Genomic DNA, 10,815 nt, shown 5'->3' on the forward strand with positions numbered 1-10,815 from the left:
TGCTTGATGTCAATCACAATATAAAGTATTTTTTACTTTTGATATTTTATGCACAGTTTTCCAGTACAACAGTTATTACTGCTTCTTGTTTTTTGGTTGGGTTTTTGTTGTTGTTTTTTTGAGGAATAGTTTGAAAAATGTATCCATCCCATTGTCAGTTTCAGCTAATACTAAATAATTTTTGGTAATATAGTTGATGTTTATTTAACTATAGAAGTCATAATATTTTACAAGTATTCAGCCAGGAATGTGCAGAATGGCGAAGATGTCCATGTAGAATGCAGACAGGCAGCGTAAATGTTTTGTTTCTGCATATATAGACAATGTACACCACACTTGTAAGAGTCATAGTTTCTAAGTTATAGCACTTTTTTGGTCAGTTTTTAACCAATAAATCATTAAACTGAAGTTGAAGATCTTGGTGGCTGTAAGCCAATTTCAGTGGATTACATACTGACAGAATGATGGCATGCACGCAGCGCAGATTTGGCAGGTCCCGGTTCAGGTAGCCCAATTTAGTCTCACATTCAACGTGATGTTACTAAAGACAAAAACTACAATAACTCCTGGACCTGGGATATAGAGTATGTTTGGGGAGTGTGATTGTGTGTACAGTGTCTGTTTCTGTCTGTCTCCACGTCGGGTGAGTGCTGAATGTTTGCTTATGTGTATATGGGGGTGGGAATGCACGTTTGTGCCTGTGTGTGCCTGTTTGTCTGTGTCTATATGTCAGGTCGGGTCTTAGACTCCACCTCTCTGGGAACATCTCCAGCTCTTCGAGGTATGGAGACCTATCTCCCCTCACCACACTCCCTGCCAGTGGCTGATGCCCTCAGACGTCGGTGTGTTGGTGGTTCTTGGTGTCTGGGGCTGGGAGCTCATGTATGTACCGGCTCACTCCTGTTGGCGGCTTGGCGGGGCCTGGTGCCTGTGGCCCGGCTGGGCCCCTTCTGGGGGTGGGGCACCCTCAGGCCTCTGGCCTCTGGGCCTGGGGCTCGGTCCTCTCTGGCACAGCTGGCTGCCAGGCTGCCATGCTTGCTTCTTTTTCCCCCCATTTGTATTTCAAATGCCTAAACACCGTTTTTTTTTTTTACCAAACACATTTCCAGTTTTCCAGTTTCCAGTTTTTTGTGTGTTTCCACACTGGCTGCCAGCAGAGCCCACGGACATGTCACTGCAACCCCCTCTGGCCTCTGCTCCGTGGCTGCTGGGTGACCCCTCGTCTGGGGCTTTCCTCAGCTCTTCCCAGGAGGGTGGCACAGTTGCCCCTTTGGTGGTCCTCCTTGGGTCCTCATACTCTGGGACCCAGATGTCTGGATGTCTGGGGTCTGGACCTCCTCCATACCTGCTTCATGTCCTGGGGGACGGGGCTATGGCTCCCCACACTCCCTAGCAGATCGTTACATGGAGAAACCTTTTGAATACAAGCGTGCTGATCCAAACAGGTATGCACACAGGTGTTCACAGACACAAACTACACCTTTCTTGGCAAAGCACATTGTGCGCTCTCTATCTTGCGTGGTGCACAATAACATTTAATATTTAGTATCTATTGTTAAAAACAGGGCATAATGACTGGATTTCTTCCTGTAGTGTTGAAAAGGACACTAGTTTGTTTTACAATCACTTATATCATAGTGATACACATGTGAGGACATGGCAGGCCTCTAGCACAAGTGTCAAATGCAGTGTATTAGCACCAGGAGCTAAAGAAAAATCTTGATAAATTATGCACTTTTCAGGAAACTAGGATATCGGGAAACTATAGAATAGATTAGAATAGAATAAACCTTTATTATCCCATGAATGAGAAATTTGGGTGTTACACAGCTCTTATAGCAAGAGGAATATAGACATAAAGTGGTCCTATAAACATAAGCAACCGAAGTTCTTATGCCTAAATAAAATTGTACAGAGATATGTATAAAATTTATATTCATAAAGTTATATTCATATTTACCAGTTACTTTACACAGCAATCTTACTTCACCACCATCTGCAGCTTTACCCAAAGCAAACACAAGCTCTTATAGCAAACATGAAGTTAACATAGAGTGGTGTGCACATGTCAAAATCTTGGCAGAGTACCCACTCTCTTTTACAGTGCTGCCACCTTGTGAGCAAAGTCTAAAACTTCAGGTGAACTTCTACAGTACACTTGAAATGTACATTAAAACATCAAATTCAGTTCAGATCAAGTACATTTTCAGGGTAAACAACAATACAACACAAAGCTCTGTTTATCAGTAATGTCATTACCACAAATTATATACATTTATGTATCAGAGTACAGGACTGGTTTATGTGTGGTTTATCCCCAACTCCCATTCAGGCCATCTTTGATCCCTACTGCAACTCCCAGAAGTGTAACAGTGTCATCATACTTCTAAAGCTGTCCTCCTCAGCACAGGTATACTGTGCTTCATCTGTTTGTCTACTCTTATCCAACAGCAGCATCCACTGAACCAAATGTGTGGTCACTGGCTGGAGCTGGACTGAACAAACCTGTGACTTTATTTCCAAAGTTAAATTTGCATAAATATTTGCACAGTTTTGCCTACACAAATGTAAAAAAAACAACAACCCCAAAACCAAAAAACCAACACTTCTACATAACCAGAATATCTCCCAGAGAAAAATGGGAGGGGGGGCATCATTTTCCATTAGACTCATTAATTGTGCGTCCTAGCAAGCCCTCGCTATGTAAAACAAACTGATGCACCCCTGCTCAGTCCTGACCCATCATCAGTGTGTCCTACCTGCAACACTGGATTAACCACACTATTGCTTATACCATGCAATGTGCAAACAAATACAAAATCTCCAACACATGCATGCAAGAAGGAATACTGTGCTTTATGGCACAGCTAAGGAGGAGCCTAACAAAAACACATGGTTACATATTTACCATCTCTCAATGTATGTTATATGTATGATAAACAGCACACTAAAAACACCATAAACAGCTGTCTTGGTTTGTTGTTTTTCATATCCAGTGTCTGTGAGGATTTTTGAAAGTGGGCAAAGTGCACCAGACTGTGCTGAAGCTTTGGGTTATAATTATTGATTTCTTGACTACAACAATCAATGTGACAAATAATGTGATTAAAAAAAAAAAAAACTTTTAGGTTTTTAGCTGATAATTTTTTTAATTTGCAAATGTAACTTTTCATCCTCAAGCTTTTTAAATCATGTTTATTAGTACTGGAATCCACTACACTGCCTTTATACAGATTTTAACCTGTGAATAAAACATGCTGATTAAGTGCCCCTTGAGCTCACTGCAAGACCCCTCCCATGCAGCTGAGCCTGATGCTTTTCCCAGCAATTGGTAGGTCACCAGGTAATTTTGCCTAGCCCTAAAAAAAATTATAATTGTCTTTGAGTTTCTATCCTAGGGCTGCCTCAAGGGGGGGTCCGGGTTTCCCATTTCAAGTGACGTTACACAACTCCAATTTTCCATTTCATCATTTTAGTATGGTCACTGCTGGGACCAATTTGCAATTGGAACTCATACCAAAGCCTGTTGCCCCAGGGAAATACAGCTCCTGTGGCTTACAACTAATGTGCAAACGAATCTGTAGCATCTGTACTACATCACAGCTAACGGGGATCCTAACATTGAAACAAAAATGCACAATTACCTTTGGGTTACTTTTGTCAAATGTGTTCATCTGAAGAACGCATTCTTCAGAACAACATGCATTCTGGTAATGCTGTACTTTAAAGTTTGTTAGCTCTGAAGTACCTGCCATCAGGCAAGGCAGTAAAATGCTGCCCTTGAGGATCTGCCTGGGGCTACAGACAGCTGTCAGGTCCTGGGGGACTGTCATTGCTGTGCTTTAAAGTTTGTCAGCCCTCAAGGACCTGTCAGTGGTCTGGTGCCCCAAGCATTTGCCTGCCTCGCCTGATGGTGAGCAGTGTGTCTGATGGCAGCCTCTAGCCCACACATCAAATACAGGCTATTAACATCAACAGCTCAAAGAGAAGAGTAATCAAGACAAGCATCATCTTGTTATAATATGGAATGGTAACTTTAAATTGTGTACATGAGCAAATTTCAGCAAATTACATACACATTTAGTAACTACTACACAGCAACCATCCTCATTCTCCATTAATCTCTAGTTTGACACAAAGCAAACAAAGCAAACACAAACCCAACCTACAACAAAGGTAAAACTAAAACAAAACCTGTCAACATCTTCGTGGAGCAATCACTGCCTTTTACAATTTTGCCACCTTCTGGTCAAAGTCCATAACTTCAGGTGAACCCCTACAGCACTCTGGAAATGTACCTCACAACAATCAATTCACTGCCAACCTTAAAGCGAACAGAATAAATCTTTCACATTACTCAGAAATTAAACTACAGAATTATGTGTTTGCCCTCTGGATGCTTATGCATCTTCTTTATTGCAGGATGGCAGTTGATACAGACTATTGTAAGTCACTTATAGTGTCCCATAACAATACACCTTCTTTGTTTTCTTCAGTCCACTGTGGGATCCTGGAAGAATATGATCACCCCTACAATGAAGAGTCAATTCAGATAAAGTATATTTTCAGGTTTAGCAACAACACCAGACGAATTAAAGCTCTCTTAAAATGCAAGCCCTTGTCTGAATGTATTTACTACCCACCAGCTACTTGTCCACCTTCTTTATTGCAGAATGGGAGTATTTTATGTACGGTTTATTACCACATCTTTATTCATGCCATGACTGTGTGTCACTTGTTTGCCTGCTGTCGTCTATCAGTATTTTCTCTGGTATTTCCTCATCAGTGGATGAGGCTAGACTAAACTGCAGGTACATTTACATGAACATTTGCACAGTTTTGCTTACACAAATGAAATGCTAAAAATAATCATAATAAAATAAATAAATGTAAAAAAAACATAATATGCCATCAGACTCTTCCCACTTCATTCTTGGTCCTGTGACTGAATTTTCTGTTAATAAAGTCTGCAACATGATCAGCTGTGGCCAAGCTTTTTGAATTATTGCATGCAGGAGAGCTGACACAAATCAAACATCACAGTTCTACAGTCGCGACAGCTCTGTCTTTGGGACATTGCAGCTCGTCTTTTATACCTTCACACACACAACTCCTGTACCTTAGAGTTTCTTTCCCACCCGCGTTGCTGCTGGGCAGAGAGCCACTCCCACTATCTTTCTCCAAGAAGCACCTGGCGCTGGCCTCCCTGGGAATTTTCATATAGTCAGCAGATAACATAGTTGAGCATGCTACACCATGTCATATTGACCTTCAAATAAAGGCTATGCAAAACTCTATGGTGAATTTCAAACCACCTAAATCCAAATGTTAGAATAAACTAGAATTTTTTTTCATCACAGTCCCAGCAAGCCAATCCATGCTGATTCATAAGTGAGTCCTACCTGCAAAACTGGATAAACGAAACTATTGCTTATCACTAATGTGCAAACACATGTAAAATCTGCAGCAAATGCATGCAAGAAGGATTACTCGACTTTAGAGCACAGCTAATAGGGATCCTATAAAAGACAAAAACACATGATTACAAGTTTCACACCTTCCACAGAGCATTGATATTTCACCTGATGCTTCTATCTGTTTGATATCTTGTGTTGAAATCCTCAAAGAGTTACTAAATGAAAATGTAACATAGACACAATGCACTGCAATAAATGCTACTCTTTTAAGGTTTGTCCAACCTTTTTAGAGTAATTAGAAAAATGGGTAGAGGTGTGGTGGAGAAACATAAAGGTGTTTCTGTTCTCTGGTGCATAATCTGAGGGGGAGGAGTAACAAGAGCAAATAAAAGCAGCAAAAGATCAAGTTCAACATTGAATAAACACAGACTCTCTCAGCTAAAAGGAACATGGGGAATGGTGAGATCGTTTAAACACATATTAGCATTTCTCTTAAATGTCATCAGGTGAAAGGTGATATGATTTCACAAACTTTTTTGTTTTGTTTTTAGGTAACATCAGTTCAGCTGCATATCAATCCTCTGGGCTGGAAGCAGCTTCCAGACACATACAAACAGTCTCTATTGTCATCTACTGTGTGATATTTATAGTTGGCACTCTGGGCAATGGTTTGGTTATCTACGTGACAGGCTTCAAAATGCAGAAAACAGTGGAGACAGTTTGGTTTCTCAACCTGGCCATAGCTGACTTTCTCTTCACAGCCTTCCTGATTTTCTCGATCATTTCTCTCTCTCAGAGTCACCGATGGCCTTTTGGACAATTCATGTGCAAGCTCAACACCTTTGTGAGTGTAGTCAACATGTTTGCCAGCATCTTTACTCTGATGGTGATGAGTTTGGATCGTTATTTGTCCATCTGGATGGTGGTGTGGGCCCACAACAAGCGCACAGTCTGCAAAGCTCAGCTCATATGTGTTGGTATCTGGGTGATTGCTGCGGTCTGCAGCACTCCTTATGCCACTTTTCGCACTGTTTCAGAAAGCAATGGGAGTCATTATTGTCACTATAATTTTACAAGCAAGGAATCAACATGGAGTCTATATACTTTTCGCTTTCTTATGGGCTTTGTGATTCCATTCCTGGTAATACTTGTGACTTATGTAGCCATAGGCATCCGTGCAATGCGCATGCCGAGAACAAGGCGACAGAGATCCTGTCGAATCATTTTCGCCATCATTTTTACATTCTTCATCTGCTGGTTACCCTTCCACGTTTTCAACTTCATAGAACCAGCTTCAACTAACCCAGATCTCAGGAACATTGTTAGAATCATGGGTCCTCTGACTGTGAGTCTGGCTTTTCTGAACAGCTGCCTGAACCCCATCCTCTATGTTTTCATGTGTGAAGAATTCACGAAGAAGCTTCGGCAGTCCATATGTTTTGTACTTGAGAGTGCTCTGGCAGAGGACCACATATCATTTATGTCCACTCACTCCATGTCATTAACTTTGTTAAAGACTTTCCAAAAGTCAGACGCTGCAGCAACTTCAAATAGGATGGACACGGCTGATTTGAAATCCGTCACAGAAAGCAAAGTGATCACAGAGGAGACACCGAACACTGAATAAGATTTCAACATCAGCCAATGTAAACTGAAATACATTATTTCATATCAAACTGAGTTAAATCGTGCACTCATGCACAGAACTGTGTTAATACGTTACTTCATGTTAAAGCACAGATTTACTTTTAACTGCTCTTACTATTGCAGGGAGTACTCTCACCGTACTCTCTTCAAGTGTAAGAAAGAAAAGTTACTACTTCTCTGATCAATCTTAGTACCAGAAAAACTATGTGGAAGTGCTGCAGCTTTGGGTTGTAATTATTAATTTATTGGTTAAAAAACCAATGTGACTTTTATGTGAATTTTTTTAGACTTTCAAGATTACATTTAATAAGTTTTCTATTTGTGTACATAACTTTTTCATGTTTGAGCTTATTAGGCCATGTTTATTAGTATCAGCATCCATTTCCAGTGTTGGGAAGGTTACTTTTAAAAATTTATTAAACTATTGATTACAGAATACATGCCCCAGAATGTAATTTGTAACGCATTCTGTTAAGTTACTCAATGAGAGTATAACGCATCCTGAATATTTTGTATTGTTTAATACATTATTATGCTTTTTACAACTGAATGTACTATTGCTGTGTGATTTATTAATATTACTGAAGGCTACTCGTCATACCAATACCAACTAGATTTTTAAACAATATAATATGAGTAACAGATTAATTTATATAATTAATTAATATAAAATGAGCAACAGTAAAACTATTTCTGTATCAGTATGTTTTCTTTTTGTCTGCTTTCAGAACTGCACGTGCTTATTTGCAGCTACTAGGTTGTTAAAGTTATCCATCAAGTCTAACAGTCTGCAGTCTATTATGAACTAACCTCAGCTAAAGCCAACTAATAATGTTAGCTCAGTGCCGAGTAGCCTTCAGTAATAGTAATAAATCACACAGCAATACTACATCGAAGATACTGAGGTGGCTCATAACCAGGTGGCTACCACAACTAAAACAAGGTAGTTGCAGTAATCTAATGTTAGTTTTGTTTTTGTTTTTTTAAAGAACTTGGTTCCAGATGTGTCTTTAAGTTGGAGTCTTTTGACCCTGAGAGCAGCTTGGTTGCTGGCAAACACAGTTTGCATTGAACAGTCAGATTTCGCCCATCCCTTTCTTCCTTAAATGTGACATTGTGTCGGAATTTCCAAGTAGAGAATGTATTCCTGCCCGTGCACTGCTGGCTTTGTTGTGCTGGCTCCGGGTCAATTGTGTTACGGACTCCGGCAACATTAACAGGACGCTTACATTAGAGCATCTTATTGCGTGTTTGTTTGGGTTTCTAACAAAGCGTGGAATTACCAAAATTAAAGAGGGGATAGGCTAACATATGAAACAAGAAAAGACCGCTGTGTAATCAATTTATTTCAACAAAGTAACTGTATTCTAATTATAATCTTATAATCTTTTTAAACAGTAACTGTAGCAGAATACAGTTACTCATATTTTTTTATTTAAATATGTAACATTGGTACATGTATTCTGTTACTTCCCAACACTTTCCATTAAACTGTAATAATAGATTTATTAACACTTATTGCACTTTTTTAACACTGTAAATAAAAAGATACTCGTCAGTTTCATTACCACTCTAAGACTAAAAGATAAAAAACATTGAAATGTTTTTGCTAAAAAAAGAGTTTTAAAGAGCATTTGCCTAACAAGAGAATCAATACTGAACTGTAACACACAGAGGCAGGGTACACCGTTGGTATATGGCCAGTCTTTCACAGGGCTAACACAAACCATTTGCACTCACATTCACACCTATGGGCAATTTAGAGCCACCAATTAACATAACCCTACTAACTGCATGTATTTTTACTGTGGGATGAACTTCATCGCTCTCTTGATTGCTTCCTTTAGCATGGGATACACTGGACCATCCTTTAAGAAAGGAGAAGAATGTGTACAATATAATCCACAAGATAAACTAAGCTTGACAAATGTGTGCAGTGATGTGTGTGTAACTTTTGAAGACTCCCAAGCACATGATCCAGTCCACACACAAATATGAATAAATATATAATCCTTGTAGAACACCTGGTAGAACAGAACTTAGCGTGGAAGAAGTAGTTGATAAAGATGGAAAAGAAATTTAAAAGTGAAAAGGTATCGGTAAAAATGCAAACAAGAAAACAAAATTAAAAGTAGATGAAGAAAAATGTGTCCAATTATGCGAAGTTAGCTGCTCGGGATGCACCAACAACAGTAGTACTAGAAGCCCTCACTGTCTTTTCATCAATCTAATTGAAATTGGAAAATTTTCATTTTAATCTATCAGAATCAGAGTACTTTATTAATCCCAGAGGAATCACTGGTCACAGTTGCTCCAAGTCAGTAAGAACAGTAACTAAAGTAAATTAAATAACACACTATATTACAAAGTTACAAAATACAATCATGATGGGCTGCCTAGACCAAAAATGCCCCAGCCCCGAATAGACCAATGTGCACATTCTAACTACTGTATTTCACAATGCTGCCACCTTGTGACCAAAGTCACAAGTGATCTCAAGAACCGACAATGCACAGAGCCTTTAGCATCCCGAGAGGAATCTCAATCCAAACCTTGCACCTTGCCACTGGGGAGCTTCTCAGCAACCTCTGCCCTCTTCATAGAGGATATCTTGATTGGGAATTGGAGTTCCTCAAAGTTATCTTTCCACAGTCTTTGTCAGCAACTGTCCTTACTGACCATACATGACCTGAATAAAGCCCTTTTTTTCTTGTGGTATTAACCCAACAGTTTGTCAGAATCTCCTTGAGGTAAGCTGAAAGTCCTCCTGACCTATTCACACAAGTTTTTACTTCTGTTAATTCAGAAACCACAGCCCTTTTGGCCCTTCACTACCCATCTGCTGCTTCAGAAGATCCAAGGGTCAACCAGGCCTAGAAATCCTCCTTTACCCTGACCAGTGTAAACCACTAGTACCTAGCAGTACATCTCATCCTTAGGTTGCCACAACAGGCACCAATAACTTTATAAATACAACCTCTGCTTGCTGGCTCTGCAATAGAGGTCTTAAACATGGAGTGAAAAACCCTATGGACTGGGGCATCTGCCAGACACTCCTAAATTTTCCCATTTAGGTTTTCCAGGTCTGCCCAGACAGCCTTCACCATCATGTAATCCAGGTCACCATTGCTAGTCACATTACCCAAGTATCCACAAGACAAGGCCTCAGATGACAGAACTATAAAGTCAATCATTGACCTTTGGCCTAAAGGGGCACTGACACCAAGCACACTTATAAGCAACCTTGTGCTTGAACCTGGTTAACTGGTTAACACATAATAATAAAGCACCACACTGATTCAGAACAAACACGCTATTCTTCCCATTCACCCCTCTCAGGTGTCCCTGTAATTGTGCTTGTGAGTGCCAAAGTCTTGCAAAAGAACTGTAGCTGGCAAGATATTCTGAACTATAGATGTGATATTATTTGTCCTTAAAAGTAAAAATTAAAAAATAATGAATTGGCAGGTGTAAATAGGCTATTTGCAGAAGATGAACAGTCATGTCTTTAAAAAACTGGTGGAAAACATCGAGCAGGACACAGGACACCTGACACAGGACCTGAGAGATGTATTGGACCCTTCAGTTGATCCATCTACTGTTCACTGAAACTTCATCAGAAATGGTCTCAGTGTAAGTGTAGCTGTCAGAAGCCGTCCTTAAGGAAGGGAAGTAGGGATAAAAGGCAGAGGTATGCCAAATTAGACAAGAACTAGACTGAAAAGCAACAACAGTGACAACAGGTCTTACG

The 10,815-nt window shown here is 39.9% G+C and overlaps 1 protein-coding gene across 1 annotated transcript; it reads left to right on the forward strand.

The window, feature by feature from the left end:
• The first annotated feature begins 5,866 nt into the window (after nt 1-5,866).
• Nucleotides 5,867-7,044, forward strand: LOC102207422 (C3a anaphylatoxin chemotactic receptor-like). The gene is made up of 2 exons (XM_005738609.1): nt 5,867-5,876; nt 5,969-7,044. The coding sequence occupies exons 1-2, from the start codon at nt 5,867-5,869 to the stop codon at nt 7,042-7,044; spliced, it is 1,086 nt and encodes a 361-aa protein (XP_005738666.1).
• The last annotated feature ends 3,771 nt before the right edge of the window (nt 7,045-10,815 follow it).

The sequence above is a fragment of the Pundamilia nyererei genome, unplaced genomic scaffold, assembly GCF_000239375.1.
Source record: "Pundamilia nyererei isolate P.nyererei 1_Seehausen unplaced genomic scaffold, PunNye1.0 scaffold00084, whole genome shotgun sequence".
Taxonomy (NCBI): domain Eukaryota; kingdom Metazoa; phylum Chordata; class Actinopteri; order Cichliformes; family Cichlidae; genus Pundamilia; species Pundamilia nyererei.